Below are 18,917 nucleotides of genomic sequence, written 5' to 3'. Positions count from 1 at the left end.
AATCTCCGAGGTAATTGAAAACCCATCGATGATTTGGTTTTTGTTTCTGAATCTGCTGCTGGCAGTCTGCCCTCTGTTTTCCCTGCCTGTGTCGTCACATGTGTGTATAAGCGCAGATACAGTGATGTTGATTTGTCTGACTCTTTCCTGTGTTCTGAAGATGATCCTGTGAAAGCTGAGCCACCTGTGGAAAAAGAAGAAAAATGTGTGTCTGATAGCCTGCTACCTGCTACACCTGACCTGTCTATTGAGGCAAGTAAAGCAGATTTTGTCCATGTGCAACAGAATGATCCAACTCTGGCCAAATGTTTACTTGCTGTAAATTCCAACGAGCAAACCCCCATGTTTACAGCATTGGCAACAACGTGTTAATGCGTAAATGGCACCCTCCCTCATCAAGTGATCTTGGGTGGAATGTATTTCAACAGGTAGTTGTATCACAAAGGTTCCGACCCCAAGTAATCAGTCTTGCACATGACAGTTTCTCTGGACATTTAGGAATTAGAAAAACCATCGTATTCTGCATCACTTTTTGTGGCCAGGGTTAAAAACGGATGTAACTAGGTACTGCCGCTCCTTTCACCTTTATCAGGTCAGTGTAAAACCAACCAAGTTATTCCTCCCGCTCCATTGCATCTGATCCCGGCTTTAGGGGAACCATTTCAGCACATACTCATTGATTGTGTAGGACCGCTTCCCAAAAACAAAGTCAGGACGTTAGTATATTTTAACTTTGATGTGCGCCGCCACACGCTTCCCCGAGGCTATTCCGTTCCTCACTGTTAAAGTCAAAGCTGTTGTCAGAGTGCAAGTGAACTTTTTCTCCGCTTTCGGTTTGCCAAAATCTGTTCCAACAGACCGAGGGTCAAACTTCAGAGGGCCTGGTGGCGCCAGTGTCCGGCAGCCTCGCCTCTGTCAGTGCGCCCCAGGGTGGCTGTGGCTACAATGTAGCTTACCATCACCAGTAGGGATGGGTATCGTTTAGGTTTTATCCGATACCGGTGCCAAATCGGTACTTTTGAAACGGTGCCGGTGCTTAAACGGTGCTCAAACCGGTGCTTAAAGAATGGAGAACACAAACTTTGTCCAAAAACCTCTCATGTTCAGCTGTTTTGTTTTTTTTTTGTAAAAAGATAACAATGTTAGCCTTTTCTGCAGCTATAGGGCATATATGGTATCACTCTTGGCTGGAAGCAGTGCTTAAACAATGGAAAAAAAACACAAACTTTGTCCAAAATCCTCTCATGTTCAGCTGTTTCCCACTTTTTCTTTGGTCATTTTAGCCTTTTTGTCCAGGGTGAAGGGAGTATCTGCCATCAAACAAGAGGACAGCCGCATGTAGCTATGATGATGTTTGCTAGTTCACCTTACATGCATTAATGTAATAACGTGGTTAGCCTACTCAACGTAAATTAGCTACTCACGCAGAGAAGAACGGCTGCTGCCACCATCATCCGTCATCATTTCTTTTTTTTTTTCTTTTTTTTCTCGCCTGTCCCATTTGGTTCTTTAGCCATCAGAATTGTTGTCTGAAGACCAACAAGGATACCCAATGGATTTACTTTGCCAAATGGATCATCGTGGCATTGCCGTATTGGTCCATTTGGTCGATCTTTGTTTTTATTATTTATTATATTTTATTTTCAGATGTTACAGACGGGACAGACATGAGTGAGAGATAGGAAAGGGAGAAAGAAAGAGGAAGGAAAGGAAAAACAGAAGGGGAGAGGGACAGTGAGAAAAGGGGGGAGAAAAAAAATAAAAATCTCCTGGATCACCTGTTGAGAGAAGAATAGAAAACAAGCAAAAAAAGACAAAAAAAAAAACAAAGCAACATACTAAACACAACACCATCGCATTAATCTAGCTAAGTGTAAACAGCAGTAAATACTAAATATTCAATGTTGTTGTGCAGCACGCAGGACAGATGTGCTTCGAAGTAGCAGCCAAGAAAGGTGTAATTTGGGTCTACGAGCAGTGAACACCCGTGTGCATACCCGTGTGGATCAGCGCTTGTATTCCAAAGGTTTCTCCATGTAACGATCTGCTAGGGAGTGTGGGGGGGCCACAGCCCCGTCCTCCAGGGTGTGAAGCAGGTATGAAGGAGATCAAAACTCCAGACATCCAGAGGCCCCCAGAACACAAGAGACCATGGAAGACCAACAGAGGGGCAGCCGCGCCACTGTTCCAGTAAGAGCTGAGGAGAGTCCCAGATGAGGGTTCACTCAGCAGCCACGGAGCAGAAGCCAGGGGGAGTTGCAGTGACGCGCCCGTGAGCCCCGCCGGCCGCCAGCTGTGCCTGAGTGACCGAGCCCCAGGCCGAGAGGCCGGGGGCACCCCACCCCCGAAGGGGCCCGAGCGAGCCCCAGGCTCCAGGCCCCGATAAGCGGCCGCCAAGGAGTGAGCCGGTGTGTACCTGGACGCCCACCCCCAGACACAAAGAACCACCAACGCACCGACACCTGAGGGAGTCCGCCACCGGCAGGGGAAGTGGTGGTAGGTGGAGATAGGCCTCCAAACCTTGGAGGGCCTGAGGTGTCCCCAGAGAGGTGGCGTCTGATACCCAGCCTGACATATAGACACAGACATACAGGCACACACAGACACAAACATCCATTCCCACCCTCATGCTCTCATATGCACTTACTCCACACTCAACCAACGTGGAGACAGACATAAAGAGACGCTGTACACACGATCACACTCCCCAAGCGTACTCTACAAACCGGGTCTAGGTACCCTTGCCCCTGGAGGGGGGAACTGCACCCAGACCCAGGTGGTGTTACCCTTTTCCCTGCGGTGGGGAGAGGCAGACCACCCCGACTCCGTAGCAGCAGGGAGGCCCCACACTCCAGACCGCAGTCGGACGGCCAACTCCTCCTACTAGCCCTCCCGCTCCAGCAGGCCGCAGAGAATGGGGGTGGGAGAAGACTCCAAACCTCCCTCCACCCGCTCATTGTAGTGTTGATGCATGTGTGTTCTAAGGTGCATTTAAAACCCAGGAGGGCATGGAGCTACCTGCCAAGGAGCAGCAGGTAAGCGCATAGTCCCTCCTGATAGCCCTCAATGTCTAAGTGTATTTAGAGGTGGGCAACGACGCCAGGGGTGAGGTGTACACCCTGATGGTAATTTGGACTCCGTGATTGTGCCCACCCCCAAGATCCTATATGTATGTGTAATGAGAGTGTGAATAATGTGAATGTCTAAGTTGTGGGATAAAATTGAGGCAGAGGCAGCCAGAAGGGGACAGGGGGGGGGGTAGCCTCCTCTGCACCCTGGTGACATACCCCTACTCCAAGGCCCTGCATGTGTGGGTGGTTGTGGTGGAGCGGGAAGAGGGAGGCAGCTGGAGATGGGGAGGGAAGGAAGGGAGGGGCAGGTAACCCCTCCCTGGGGCCAGCTCCCCTGCTGACCCCAGTAGGCACTCCCACACTCCGCGACCCGCCAGGGAAAGGGGGCCCAGGCCTATCCAGACCGGGGCCCAGTGCAGCAGCGCCTCCCGGCCCCACAGAGCCCGGGACAGTCCACCCAACCCCACCACAGAGAAAACTGCACCCACCCCACCATCCACTCATCTTCCAGACTACATAAGACAATAGACGCCCAGGCTGAGATCTTCCTCCACCTCTCCTGTATCTCCCCCTCCTGCAGAGAGAGTTCCTGAAGAGAGGAAAGCTCCTGCAAGATGTGACCATCTCCCCCACCAGTTGAAGAGCCCCCCAGGTGGTTCGACGCACCGGCGGCACCCTGCTCCAGGGCCCGGGCCCCCATGCACCCACCCGCCCACAACCCCGGCAACACACCAACCAGGATCCAAGCCCCCGAGGCCCGGCCCGGGCCCCAGCCCAGAGACGGAGCGCCCCCAGAACCTCACGCCCATCCCGGACCCACCCAGGGCCAGCCAGGCTACCAGGTCAGTAACCCACGTCCGTCAGCACAGACCCTCCCCTAGCCCCGCTGCACGCAGCCGCGAGCCAACAGTCACCTGAGAGCCAACAGAGCCCCCAACCGGACATGACCGCTACCCCGGGTTGAACCCCCCAAGGAAGATGCCTCCGGGGAACCCCCCGACGCCCTAAGCCTGTCCCTACCCCCACACCAATCACAACAGTGAAGGCGGGACCAAACTATGACCCCCCACCCCCACTAGGTGATGGAGCTGATAAAAGGAGTCCAGAGCAATTGATCTGATGTGGTGGCAGAGGCTGTATCAAGACTAATGTAATCTAATAGATAATTTCTATATTGGTTAGAATTAAGATAATTTTTATTTTTCCAGTTCATGAGGACAGTTTTCTTGGCTATGCATAGGGCAGTGAAAATCATATGGGCTATATTCTTTTCTGAAGTGACATTATCTAAGCTGCCCAGTAAACACACTAAGGGGGAGGTTGGAATGTTACATTTCAGACACTTTGATAAGTCTTCACATATCTCGCGCCAAAACTTTTGCACTGGTGGACAGAACCAAAGAGCGTGGATGTAATTGTCTGGTGTATTGCCTTGACAGTGTGAGCAGTTGTTGGAAGATGTAAAGCCCATCTTGAACATCCGATGACCTGTATAGTGCACTCTATGTAGTATTTTGTATTGTATTAATTGCAGACTGGGATTTTTAATTAATTTAAAGGTTTTTAAGCAAATCTGAGACCAGAAGTTTTGGTCTAAGCTGACTGATAAATCTGCTTCCCACTTTGCAATAGGAAGGGATATTGATTCATCTAATTTAGAAAGTGTTCTGTATATTTTAGATAATAATTTGGGGGATTTAAGAGTAAGAAAATGTGCCGCACTTAGTGGTGTTTGTAATTCAACTTGACTGAGGTTAAATTTCTTTTTTACTATGGATTTAATTTGTTGATATTCTAAAAATCTTGTCTTGTTGATCCCATATTGTGCAACTAGTCTGTCAAATGGAATAAATTCTGTTCCCTCTAATATATGTTCTAAGTATTTAATTCCTCTACAACTCCATTCTGGGAAATTAATCATATTATTGTTTTGTAATATGTCAGGGTTGTTCCAGATAGGTGTACGTTTGCATGGGATTAATGAAGACTCCGTTATTTTTAGAAACTCCCACCATGCTGTCAGAGAAAAGCTGATGTTGATACTTTTAAAGCATTCATGTCTTTTGATGTTTGAGCTAATAAATGGTAGGTCTGAAATCTCTAGATCCTTGCATAGTGCCTGTTCAACATCTAGCCAGGGCTCAACTAAGAAGGTATGTTTTAACCATTCTGAGATGAACTGAAGCCTGTTGGCTACACTGGCAGGGCTAGGGGCCAGGACTCTATTCTTCGGGTTTTTGGGGGATGTTGCTCCGGTCCGATAACTGGCAACCCACCCAACGTGCACAGTGTGAGGTCTCGCAGCAAGCTATCAAATACGGCGCATTTCTCTGCTTTTAAAAAAACCCGCTATGCGTCTCCAGGTGTTTCATCGGATACGAGGTGTTACCTCCTTTGACAATATCACAGTATCAGCTTAAAGCACTTGTTGCTGCTGAGTTTGCATCTTTTACTGTGAAGTACAGCCAGACTATTGACCGCTTCGCCTTGGACATTTTTAATCTGTAGCTCTGCTCTAACTGAACGTACGTACCTGGACCCGCCTACTATCCTGGGAAACGTAAAATGATTGGCTAGAAGTGTATCACAGCTCAGGAAAAAAAAAGCACTGAAATAACGCACCGAAATGTGCGCTGCTTTTCGGTCTGGTTACTACCGTTTATGTCAGAACCGGTGCCATCATGGCACCGGACACCGGTACCCATCCCTAATCACCAGTGTGTGAATGTGTGCGTGAATGGGTGGATGACTGGATATGTAAAGCGCTTTGGGGTCCTTAGGGACTAGAAAAGCGCTATATAAATACAGGCCATTTACCATTTACTTCATATCCAAGATTTTCACTCAGCTCATGAAATCGCTTGGCATAAAGCATTAAAAATCCAGTGTGTATCATCCCGAATCACAGGGCGTGCTCAAGCGTTTCCATTAAAACATTAAAAGCTATGATGAGAAAGTTCTGCCTCGAGTCAGGAAGAGAGTGGGATGAGGGTCTGCCTCTTCTCCTTCTATTGGTGAGAGAGCGTGCGCAGGAGTCCATAGGTTTCAGTCCCGCAGATCTAGTGTTTGAACACACAGTGCGTGTCCCCGTGGCTGCTCAAAGAGATCTTCTCTCCAGACAAAGTTCTGTGACACAGATTCTGTTATAGGCACCCCAGACTGTAAGGCAAGGCAAGGCAAGTTTATTTGTATAGCACAATTCAACAACAAGGTGATTCAAAGTGCTTTACAGAGACTGTAGAAGAAAGCGTCATGTGACTTCATCTCATCAACCTGATGAAGCCTTATTTTTTTCGCGAGGCAGGTGTAAACCCCTCTTCGTCCCCTGCTGCACCATCAGCCTTGCCTGTAGTTGTGTCAGCGGCCCCATCTGAGTATAATCCAGAAAGTGATGACTTAGTTTTCATTTGTGCTAAGGGTTGCTCCCGACTCAGAAAATATTAGTGAATTTAAAATACCACCTAAAACATTTGGATGACGCTGCCCAGAATGATTTGTGCTCTCTGATCAAAAATCACCCATCCCTGATTGCTGACACTCCATCTCGCACCACTGTCATGAACATGACGTAGATGTAGGTGACCATCCTCCGAACAAACAACACACTTATCGTGTGAACCGAACTATTAAATCTTTTTCTTTTTATTCTTTTACTGGACAGAGAGAACACGACTCACTTGCCAAAGTATTTATAATTATTTTATTGAATCATTACTTTCCGGAAAGGGATGTGCACCAGGCTAAACCCTCTGCAGATCTAAAACATTACAAGCATATCACCTATGTTATAATCCGCTTGCTCCTCCCCTACTAAACCGGCCCTTGATCTATTTCAATACTATATGTCTACCCTATAGCTGCAAAACTGTCTGCATCCTCGCTCCTCATGTTATTTTAGTAACCCTACTTGATCTGTGTGTTTGCGTTGCTTAGTTCCGCTTTTCTGTACTTCCTGTTCTTCACAGTTTCCTGTTTTTGCACAGTATTTCAGTCTGGCTAAGCAATTGGTTTGTGAGTCAAAGCTGGCCTGTTATTAAAATACATAAACAAAATAATCAAATAAGCACTAAGAAAACATATATGTTCCTCAACACCTACCAAATGCGCAGTTTTTCAGCAAGAAGTTTCCTACTTTTGATTGATTGATTGATTGATTGATAATTTATTTCAACATGTGAACAATATACAAGTACATTTAGAAAAGAAATAAGAGAGAAAAAAAATACTATACAAATTACATACAAAAAACATTCTGATTAATTTACATGTTGAAAGGGAGTGGGAAGAAGTATACACTTATTTAATCCCACCCCTTTGCCATAAATTATCAGTGAATATTTAGTCAGCTTCCTTACTGATATAATTTGTAATAAAAATAGTGAACAGATTTCTGATATACTATATACTATAATATCACATCATGAATTTTTTGTTTGTTTGTTTGTTTTTAAATAGAGACATTCACTTAATTTAAATATTTTCCTTTTCTTTATAGATCGAGAAGATCATATTTTTATAACTCTTTTTGAACAGTTTTATGTTTGGACGTTGCTTTAATTCCATATTCAGTTTGTTCCATAGTTTCACTCCATGAACAGAAACACAAAAGCCTTTTCTTGTAGTATGTACCTTCATTGTTTTGAAGTTACAAAAACCCCTTAAATTATAACTTCCTTCTTTCAAAAAAACATACTCTGAATATTACCTGGCAGTTCTTTATTTTTTGCTTTGAATATAATTTGTGCTGTTTGGAATTTCACTATATCGTCAATTTTCAATATTTCAGACTGCAAAAATAGTGAGTTTGCTAAAAATGGTCTAGCTGTCCCGAGTTCTAGTACATGGAGTGCCTTCTCATGCCGAAGGAAGACAAAACCCCATGTTTTTGTACAGATTTTCAAAAATCTGACCAAACCGGACTCCTATCCTCTCCCCCGAATGGAAGATTGTGTTGATAGGGTTTGCTCTGCAAAGTTTGTCACTTGATTTATTAAAGGGTTATTGGCAAGTTCCCCTCACTCCACATGCATCAGTTCCGCCTTCGTCACTCCCAATCACTTTCTCCAATATATATCGTCATGCCTTTTGCCATTCGAAATGCCCCTGCCACATTCCAACACCTTCACTAGATAAGCCACAGTGGCTTATCTAGTGAAGCAGGTGGGTCCGGTGCGCCCCCTCCTGGCCAAAATTCAGGCTGTCCTACATTTCCGTGTGCCTCGCACTAGATGTGAGATTCGCCGGGACCTCGGAATGGCTGGCTACTATCGTGGTTTCTGCAAAAAGTTTGCTGATGTAGTTGCACCTCTCACCAGTCTCACTGGTGTGTCAAAACCATTAGTGTGGTCATCCACATGCCAGAAACCTTTTCAGTCTGCCAAAGCTCAGAATACCAGTCTTTGCCACTCTTGATTTTATGCGTCCTTTCAAACTACAGGTGGATGCCCGCGCCAGCTGTGCAGGTGAGGTGCTGTTGCAGAAGGATGAGCAGGGTGTTGATCATCCAATCGGTTACTTTTAAAGGAAATTCAACATTCACCAGCAAAATTACAGTACCATAGATAAAGATGCTCTTTCCCTGTTGCTTGCACTACCACATTTTGGCGCTAAAACATATATAGGTTGCAGTTCATCGCCTGTCTTTGTCTACACCGATCACAAGCCCTTTGTGTTTTTGACTAGAATACACAATTCCAACTAGAGGCTCATGAGATGGTAACTCCTAGTAAAGGATTTTAATTTGGAGATCCATCACAAAAAAGGAACTGACAATGTGACAGCAGATGTACTGTCAAGTGGTTTTCTCCACTCCTGAGTGCCAAACATCTGTAGGGGAGATGTTTTGTCTTGGGAAGGGCGGTGTTACGGCCCTGGCCAGCTGTATATTTTGTGGTGTTCTATGTCTTTAAGAATCTACAGGTCCTTCCTGATTGGAGAGCTGGTGGCGGCTGATTGATCCCCTGATCATGTGGCTGTTTTTAAAAGATGCTACACCAGCAGTTGTCGGCGGCAGCGCCTGACAGCAGCAGACCTGACCCTGGCTTCCAAACCTTGTGTTACCCATGTGTGGCTCCTGAGATTTACTGAGTTTTTGTATATAGTGTGTAAATTAGTTCACTTGTAAATGGACAGTGTAGACACAAATAAACCACCGTTCACTTCAAAGATTGGCTTCTAGGTATGATTTGGGGGATTCGGGCAGGGTCACTTCCTTTCTTACCCTTATGTTATGGTCCTGTACCCCTAGACTGAGGCACAGAACACCTACAATGTCTCCAAAAAGTCGATTCTGTCCAGATTGGACAAGCTTAAAAACACACCAACATCCACCTACAATGTGTTTGTTGACATCTTGGATCCCACTAATGGAGGCAGTTTCAGTTTAGTCCACGACTGCATTTCACTCACTGCCTCTGTTTGTATCTCTGTCACTGCAGGACCAACACGGAGTGAGAAGTCAGCGCTCTCAGGAGGCCGACAAACCTCACAGAAGAAAGGGAGAGAAAAAATACAGCTGTGATGAGTGTGGGAAGAATTTTACCCATCTTGGAAACTTTAAAGCACACCAACTCGTCCACAGTGGAGATAAACCGTACAGATGTGACTTGTGTGGAAAACGTTTTACCCAGAAAGGACACCTAAAATCACACCAGCGCATCCACAGTGGAGTTAAACCATACAGCTGTGAGTTGTGTGGAAAGTCTTTTACCCACCCTGCAAGCTTAAAAACACACCAAGTCATCCACGGTGGAGTTAAACCATACAGCTGTGAGTTATGTGGAAAGTCTTTTACCCACTCTGCAAGCTTAAAAACACACCAAGTCATCCACAGTGGAGTTAAACCATACAGTTGTGAGTTGTGTGGTAAAGCTTTTACTTGCAGTGGTAACTTACAGCGTCATCAACTCATCCACTCTGGAATCAAGGCGTACAGCTGTGGTCAATGCGGTAAAGCTTTTGCTCGGAGTAGCACCTTACAACGTCACCAAGTCACTCACTCTGGATTTAAACCGTACAGCTGCGACTTGTGTGGAAAGTCTTTTAACGATCCTGCAGACTTGAAAAAACACCAACTCATCCACAGTGGAGTTAAAGTGTACATAGGTGAGTTTTTTGTAAAGTCTTTTACCCAGGCTGGAGGCTTAAAAAGATACCAGTTCATCCACAGTGGACTTTAAGCGTATCCTTAGACTGGGGCTGAAAATAAAGTGGGGCTTGTACGCTCTTTTTGTTTGCCTTTTTTTTTTTGCTCATTGTGTCTTGTAGGTTTCCTTCAGCTTTTGGTTGGCAGCTTTCTTGTGGTGTAATGGGTAAACTAGCTGTAATTACTTTGATGTGTGTTATTTTGCACATCAACCCACCATGGCTAAGTTGGATCGATGCACCAAGGCAGATTTGTTGTTGGTGGCAAATTTTTTAATGTTGGTGTCCTCTTGAATCCAAAAAAGCAGAAATTAAGCAGTGTCTGGCAGAGCAGATGGTGGAAAAAGGGGTAATTGCGAAGGTGAAACTTCGACCGGTTGATGCGTCTGGAGGTTTGGTGGTGGATGGAGGCTCCTGCTGCCGTTCAAGTCCCAAACATTATCCTGGCCAGACAATTACCAGAATTGATTACGGATGATCTTAAGCTTGCCCTTTGCCTGAAAGAGGTGGAGCTTTAGGCTAAAGCCAAAGAAGTTGAGCTACTGCATCTCCGAATAAGGCCTATGGAGCAATGTTACCTCTACCCCATTGAGTAAAAATGTGAGTAAAACTTGACTGATTCTCCTCTGACCAGTTTGATGCAAGAAAGCAAATTGCCTTAGTGCCACCTTTCAGAGAAAGTAAGGTTGACTCTTACTTTAATGCCTTTGAACGCATCGCAACCACTTTAAAATGGCCCAAGGACGTGTGGAGTTTGTTGTTGCAGTACAAATTGGTGGGGAAAGCACAAGAAGTGTGCACGAGCTTATCCATTGATCACAGTCGGGATTGTGAAATTGTGAAATCCACTATTTTAGTGTTTTCTGAGTTAGTTCATGAGGCATGTTGCCAAATGTTTCGGTCCTGCGAAAAATCTGCCAACCAAACACATGTAGATAAGTTTGATAAGTAGTTAGGTGCAAGTAAAGTGAAGGATTTTACTTAGCTAAGACAATTGGTTCTGTTGGAAGAATTCAAAACGTGTCTTCCAAAAAATGTTGTTATGTACCTCAATGAGCAAAAGGTGGATTCATTGTGTAAAGCTGCTGTTCCGCAGATGAGTTTCTGTTGACCCATTGCGCTACATTTTCAGCTGTGTGAATATACTCCGTTGTCTGCGCCTGCGAGGAGCTTAAGGGTTTCTCCTGCACATCAAACACACCCTGATCCAGTTCCCATGAATGTTCGTGAATGCTTTTATTGCCATGACACCAGCCATGTCATTGCTAATTGTCTATCACTTCGTCCCTAAGAGCAAACTCAAACCTGGAGAAAACCAAAGAGTGTTGGTTTTCTCCAGGTTTGAGTCGGTTGGTCTCTATGCCTAATCCCGTCGGATCCTCCGGACCTTTCTTTTCAAAAGCGTTCGCCTCACCTACTGGAAAAGAGGAGGATCGTGTGCTGATTGTGATTTTGTGTGACACTGGGGCTACCAAGTCTCTCATTTTGGATAGCGCGTTGCCTTTTTCTAGTAACTCGTTTTGTGGTGCTGATGCTCTCGTGTGGGGAGTGGAGATGTATGTGTGTGTCACGGGCTCCGCTACACAGCGTTTTCCTACAGTCACCTCTCGTTTCGGGCCCGGTAGCAATTGGGGTGCGCCCTCGCTTGCACGTACAGGCAGTTACTAATATTCTGGGGAATGATCTAGCAAATGGAAAGATTTTCCCAATCTCCGAGGTAATTGAAAACCCCATCGATGATTTGGTTTTTGTTTCTGAATCTGCTGCTGGCAGTCTGCCCTCTGTTTTCCCTGCCTGTGTCGTCACATGTGTGTATAAGCGCAGATACAGTGATGTTGATTTGTCTGACTCTTTCCTGTGTTCTGAAGATGATCCTGTGAAAGCTGAGCCACCTGTGGAAAAAGAAGAAAAATGTGTGTCTGATAGCCTGCTACCTGCTACACCTGACCTGTCTATTGAGGCAAGTAAAGCAGATTTTGTCCATGTGCAACAGAATGATCCAACTCTGGCCAAATGTTTACTTGCTGTAAATTCCAACGAGCAAACCCCCATGTTTACAGCATTGGCAACAACGTGTTAATGCGTAAATGGCACCCTCCCTCATCAAGTGATCTTGGGTGGAATGTATTTCAACAGGTAGTTGTATCACAAAGGTTTCGACCCCAAGTAATCAGTCTTGCACATGACAGGTCCTGTACCCCTAGACTGGGGCACAGCACACCTACAGTGTCTCCAAAAAGTTGATTCTGTCCAGATTGGACAAGCTTAAAAACACACCAAGTAATCCACCTACAATGTGTTTGTTGACATCTTGGATCCCACTAATGGAGGCAGTTTCAGTTTAGTCCATGACTGCATTTCACTCACTGCCTCTGTTTGTATCTCAGTCACTGCAGGACCAACACGGAGCGAGAAGTCAGCGCTCTCAGGAGGCCGACAAACCTCACAGAATAAAGGGAGAGAAAAAATACAGCTGTGATGAGTGTGGGAAGAATTTTACCCATCTTGGAAACTTTAAAGCACACCAACTGGTCCACAGTGGAGATAAACCGTACAGATGTGACTTGTGTGGGAAGAATTTTACCCAGCAAGGACACCTAAAATCACACCAAGTCATTCACAGTGGAGTTAAACCATACAGCTGTGAGTTGTGTGGAAAGTCTTATACCCATCCTGGAAGGTTAAAAACACACAAACTCATCCACAGTGAAGAGAAAGCGTACAGCTGTGAGTTGTGTGGTAAAGCTTTTACTTGCAGTGGTAACTTACAGCGTCATCAAGTTGCTCACTTTGGAATTAAGGCGTACAACTGTGATCAGTGTGGAAAAACTTTTGCTTGTAGTGGCCGCTTACAACGTCATCAATTTACCCACTCTGGAATCAAGGCGTACAACTGTGATCAGTGTGGAAAAACTTTTTCTTGCAGTAGCCACTTACAACGTCATCAAGTTACTCACTCTGGATTTAAAGCATACAGCTGCGACTTGTGTGGAAAGTCTTTTAATGATCCTGGAAACTTGAAAAAACACCAACTCATCCACAGTGGAGTTAAATCGTACATGTGTGAGTTGTGTGGAAAGTCTTTTACCCAGGCTGGAAACTTAAAAAGACACCAAGTCATCCACAGTGGAGTTAAACCATACAGTTGTGAGTTGTGTGGTAAAGCTTTTAGTTGCAGTAGCACCTTAAGACATCATCAAGTTACTCACTCTGGAATCAAGGCGTACAGCTGTGATCAGTGTGGTAAAGCTTTTGCTTTCAGTAGCACCTTACGACATCATCAAGTTACTCACTCTGGAATTAAGGCGTACAGCTGTGGCATTTGTGGAAAAACTTTCAGGACGCTAGGTTACCGCAATATTCACGTACGGATTCACGCCAGACATGATGTTTACTCCTGTGATCTGTGTGGCAAACTGTTTACAACATATCCACACTTGCAACGCCACAAACTTACCCACACTGAGGAGAGACCTTATAAATGTGACCTGTGTGAAAAGGCTTTTAAAGAGCCACGTTTCCTGAGATTTCACCGTCAGATCCACACCAGAAAGAGACTATAAGTGCAGTTACTGTGAGGTATGTATTTGTATTTGTACTGTTGCCGCTATTTTGAAGTATTACGTGAATGAAGTTTAACCCTCTCAAGGCAGCCGTTGCCGATTTGCAACAGTTAAAAACTAACAACCTGATTACCCCACATACATATTTTATGAGTTTTTTTTACACAGAAGTACCACTGCAGGACTTGGTTGTGCATTAGCAACAAAAAGTTTAATTTGAGCCTGAGAGGGTTAATTTCAAAGCTAAATTAGACATGAAAACTTTATGGACAGAATATTGAGTCAAATCGGATACAAATCTCCTGAAACTTGTTGGAAAAAGTAAAGTTTTAAAAGCTCCTCCCCTTTCTCTCTGTCTGACATTCACAATCCAATGGATGCATCGGAGAGCAGCTTGGGGTCAGTATCTTGTGGCATGCAGAGTAGAACATCCAGGGGTTTAACCACCAATCTTCCCATTAAGTAGATTACCTAGAAATGAAGTCATTTTCGCCCAGTAAGCTGAGCGTTATAATGTAAACAATAAAATGTGGATGTTTGCAGAAATGCTCTTTATTTCAGGCAATATTCGGGATAAAAATGTTGAAGGAATTGCCTGACCTTCACTGTCTGTGTGTCTTTGTTTAGAAGCAGAGCGACACAGATGGATCCAGTTCTCCACCCTGTCATCACTGTGGTGGTGGGAAAGCGTTTCAGTCAGCAATGGAGTGTAAAACGACATCAACGTACACAGAGTGGTGACAAAATGAGCTACTGCAAAGAATGTGGGAAAAGCTTCCCCACATCAAGTGAATTAAAAAGACATGAATTCTGTCACAGTGGGGTTAAAAAGCAGCTTCAAGAATCTCAGTTCATACTCCAAACATGAACGATCCCACGCTGTAAATAGTTTTACTCTTACTAATGTGCAAAAACATTCACTTCATTTTCTGCTCTGTGCAAACATCAGCGTGATCATGCAGGACTGAAATCACTGGATCACAATGGATCTGAAGAGACAGTGAATAATCCTGGATGTTAAATTTATGAATCTGCAAGTATAGATATCTACGCCAAGATTTTTTCCTTTTCTTACAACCACTGATCAATGGCCATGAGTACCATTCGCAGAGAATAGGGATATACGTGAAAATGGAACGACCATCTCTGAATCGAGGAGGGGGCCTAAGGTTTTGCATATGACAGTGTTGTTTATTAAAATAAGATAGCATTAACACTTTAAGCGTAGTTACTGTCAACAGTGAATATAAATGCTAAAACTGAATATATTCTATAGTGTTACCCCCCCTTCACCAGTAACAAATGGTTCAGCCCACAGCAGGACCGGCTTTTTTCTTGTTTTCAGTAGCCAGCGATGCTTATGATTGTGTCGGAGCACAGTTTGAATAACACCATGGGAATTTCAGATTTCACACAGGTGGTCGGTTGTTACACTCTGGAAATGGAAGCAAGGTGAGTGTTATTAACCCTCTGTGGTCCACGGACACGCTGCACCTCCAAATCACATGACTGATGTAAGCTGACACAGCAACAAGCTGCAGCCACGCTGAGTCTCTATTTCAGCCCATATTGAAAGTTCGGACTTCAAAGTTTTTTAATTTTAATTACAGGCCAGTAAATCCAGAGTTATGATCATATATATCAGCCACGCTTTTTTTCTAAACACTGTCGTCACATTTTTATGTGTGTGTTTTTTAAGCGTTTTCTAAAGACTGCGCGAAAACAGTAAAGAAAGGGGGAAAAAAAGCCACCTGTTTCCTATCGGGGGAAAAATGTACCATGTCGACCAATTTAAAAAAAAAAAGGCAACACGTAGGATTTGGTTGTTTAGGAAGAGGGAGAGTTTTGGGAGCAACGGCAGCGAGACAGAGTGAGAGAGAGAGGGTTTTTAGATGTGGGAGATTTGTGACGTTTAGTGTGGAGTGTATAGTTAGTGTGTTGTGTTGTCTTGTGTAGTTAGTTTGTTGTGTAGTCGTTTTGTTTTGTGTGTCAGTGAGGGCACTAATGAATGTCACAAAGGCACATTTGCAATGTAAACACTGCCACTAAGGAGAAAACCAGCGGAGTGATACACCTCCTGTTGTCAGGCCTGCAGGTTTGTCCCTGTGCTGTTCTCCTGTCTCTTGGTGGAAAAACTTTTTTTTTAACTGGCACACATCATTTGTGGGGCATCTTAGTGCAACACCTGATTGTTCTCTCATTTTAGTTTTAGTAATACTTTTAAATGGTTGTACAAAATGAAAAAAAAAACCGGCAAGTGTATTGGCTGCATTTTTAGATAGATAGTTGTATATGTTTACAATATGTACAATTTACATTTGCATTTCAAGTTATGAAAATTTACTCAACATGTCTGTTTTTTTTTGTTTTGTTTTTTTTTACAGTAAAAAATACTACTAGGATTTTAAGTTCTTTGTGTGATTTCAGATCACTAATACTATTGCAGTATGTCAGTGAAAAAAACAACTAAATTCAGTTGAGCTGAAAAGAATGACACCAAACAAGGCAACGGGGGAAATAAAATAAAACAATTTGAGGGTGAAATACAAACGTAAACTCAAAAGGAGTCAAACATGGCCGGTTGTATTTCAGACCTCAGTGGGTTCATCCAACAAATCATGAAAAATTAGGTTTAAATTTTTGTTCATGACGGTTTAAGCTGTAACAATGTGATTGTTTTCTAACAAAAAACAGTGAAACTTAAGTTAGACCTGTGTTTGTAAAGCAACCGCCCCATGTTGTGTAGCTTTCTGGATTTTATACTTATTGGGCTACATATGTATTTATTATACAGGCTGTACAGTACATACAATCAAAACTCACTTGTTTTATGTAACTAAAGTGTTTAATTATGTGGGCTACAGACAATAATTGAGTTACAGACTATATTTATATGAAAAACGTGTGTACTTACTGCATTTGACTCATTTTAACCATATGTAACCACCTGCGTATGTGTTTGACAAAAAGAAGACTCTGATTTTGCCACCCCATTTGATTTCTATGCCACCCTAAGAAAATTTCTCTAGATCCACCCCTGTAACCAGCTAACACTTATAATTAGAGGCCTCGTGAGTCATTATTATTATTATTGTATATTAAATGAGAGAAACTACATTTCTCAAAGAGAACACTATGATTTGTTGTTATGAGTATTAGGAGATAATTAACATTGATTTGTACCATTACAATAATCCAGCTGGAGTTTCATCATTTTGGATTTTAATCAATGATTAATTTTATTATTTTCTGTTTTTAATTTGTTGGATTTTTTTATTGCTCTGTTGTGAAAGCTCAAGTTATTAGTTGTATTCAATGAACTCTGTAAAGTTTGTCTTACAAAACAGTTTGGTGTGAAAAATAAAGAAATGGTTTCATAGGTAATTATTTGAGCCACGATTTCCCTTCCTGTATTTCAGAGTAAAGCCTGAGGTGACAAATGAAAAATTATTTACAGTCAGAGTCAGATGAACCTTTTTCAAATGGAGGTTTATCAGAGGAGGAGACTTGGCTGTTTTCTTTTCCCTCACAAATAAACTGAAAAACAAATAAAATGCCAAGACAGATTAGTTTTTAGTTTACCGTCCGAGGAATATGTATATGTAAATGTATATTTATTACCGCTAATCATTTTAAAGCTCAGTTTATAGGGCTGTCAAAATTGAGAGCAAACCAAATGACTGCTGTGTAATGCCCTCCGCTACCTTAGTTTAATTGGTCACATGACTAAAATACATAATGGATTTTCCCATGCAGCAGTATATTAATGAGTAACCTCGTATTGTGGATGGATTATCTCTGTGGTCAAAGGAGCTTGCAAAGAAAAGCGTCTGGACTTCTTTAAGTTGCTTGAAGACGTTTCACCTCTCATCCGAGAAGCTTCTTCAGTTCTAAGGTCAAATGGTGGAGAGTCCCAGATATAAAACTAGTGGGAGTTTCCCCCCACACAGGGACAAAAGGACCCCCTGATGATCCTCTAATCGCCTGAGCCAAGGTGTGAAACTGGGCGTGGGTCCCAATCAGCCAGAGTTTCGGGTGAGCTCATTGTGAAACCTGGCCCCACCTTATCATGCGAATTCCTGAGATCAGATGGCCCAGGATGTGACCTCACATCCTGGGCCATCTGACCCCACCTTATTGTGCGAATTCCTGAGGTCAGATGACTACAATGACCTGGATGACTGAGAACCTTCACAGACAGATTATATCTGTGGTTCTCCTGACTGACGGTTTGTCTATTTACAGTATCCTGCCATGCCATTGCATTTCCCCCCAACCATTGGGAACACTTACGTTAACTTTCATTGAGTAGAAAAACGTCCTCCAGCTTTATTGTTTATGTTATGCTAACATAGCTTTGTCGCGTTAGCGCTCACGTAGCACATCTTACCAGCTAGCCCAACTTCAGTAACCCTACAAACGTCACTGCTTTTTACTTTCCTGTCTTCATTTATGTTGGAAGTGATAGCAGAGCTGTACATTTTAATTTGTGTCATAAATCCCTCAGTGAGAACATGCTTAGATGGAAGCTAGTGAGCTAACTCTCTAATGTCATAAATTCCATTTTCATGGATGCCTGGATGTTAAAATAATTGTTACACCTGGTAGAGAAGCCACACGGATCATTTTATTATAGATGAAAGAATTTAGACAGTTTTTCAGCTCTCAGTAATACTGCAGTGATCATTTGACTTTGGGACCTGCTGTGGAGTTTAATGGGTTTAAAAACATGAACAGCTGTGGGATACTGTTTGTCCGTGATTTGAACTGGGGGAACAAATCGTGACAGGATCAGCCTGATAGTATTTGTAAGTTAAGTTTGGTTAAGCCATTTACTCAGAATAGCGTCCCGTATCTGGTTATCATTGTCAGCTTGAAAGTCACAGTCCTTTGCAGCTCGCCTTAAACATGTACAAAATTGTTGCACAGTCTCACCTGGTGTTTGGGACAATTTGTGGAAAGTTTGGCGTGCATATGCAAAATTCACTTGAGGAACAAAATAAGTGTTGAGCGCCGTCACCGCCGCGGTGTAGTCCTTCGCCTCTCCCGTCTGTGGTAGAGTGGAGAAGACGTCCTGCCCGGCCAAGTGCAGTAGAAGAGCGCGTCTCCGCTGTCTGACCACATCTGTAGCATTATCCGT

The 18,917-nt window shown here is 43.6% G+C and overlaps 2 protein-coding genes and 1 long non-coding RNA gene across 3 annotated transcripts in view; 2 read left to right on the top strand and 1 right to left on the bottom strand.

The window, feature by feature from the left end:
- Window positions 1-17,161, top strand: part of LOC113028848 (uncharacterized) — a 40,412-nt gene extending 23,251 nt beyond the window's left edge. The window contains exons 6-10 of the mRNA XM_080306436.1: window positions 161-369; window positions 9,503-10,175; window positions 12,083-12,174; window positions 12,602-13,793; window positions 14,405-17,161. Coding sequence (XP_080162562.1) covers window positions 161-369; window positions 9,503-10,175; window positions 12,083-12,174; window positions 12,602-13,777 — 2,150 coding nt within the window. The 3' untranslated portion in view covers window positions 13,778-13,793; window positions 14,405-17,161. The remainder of the gene's footprint in view (window positions 1-160; window positions 370-9,502; window positions 10,176-12,082; window positions 12,175-12,601; window positions 13,794-14,404) is intronic.
- LOC113029618 (uncharacterized) overlaps window positions 1-18,917 on the bottom strand; it is a 430,622-nt gene that overhangs the window by 94,187 nt on the left and 317,518 nt on the right. The gene's annotated exons all lie outside the window — the stretch shown is intronic.
- The window catches only part of LOC145431199 (uncharacterized), a 190,416-nt gene that overhangs the window by 15,241 nt on the left and 156,258 nt on the right, over window positions 1-18,917 (top strand). The gene's annotated exons all lie outside the window — the stretch shown is intronic.

Source organism: Astatotilapia calliptera, chromosome 9, assembly GCF_964374335.1.
Source record: "Astatotilapia calliptera chromosome 9, fAstCal68.1, whole genome shotgun sequence".
Taxonomy (NCBI): domain Eukaryota; kingdom Metazoa; phylum Chordata; class Actinopteri; order Cichliformes; family Cichlidae; genus Astatotilapia; species Astatotilapia calliptera.
Note: the sequence above shows the minus strand (reverse complement) of the source record. Positions and strands in the feature narration are given on the sequence as shown.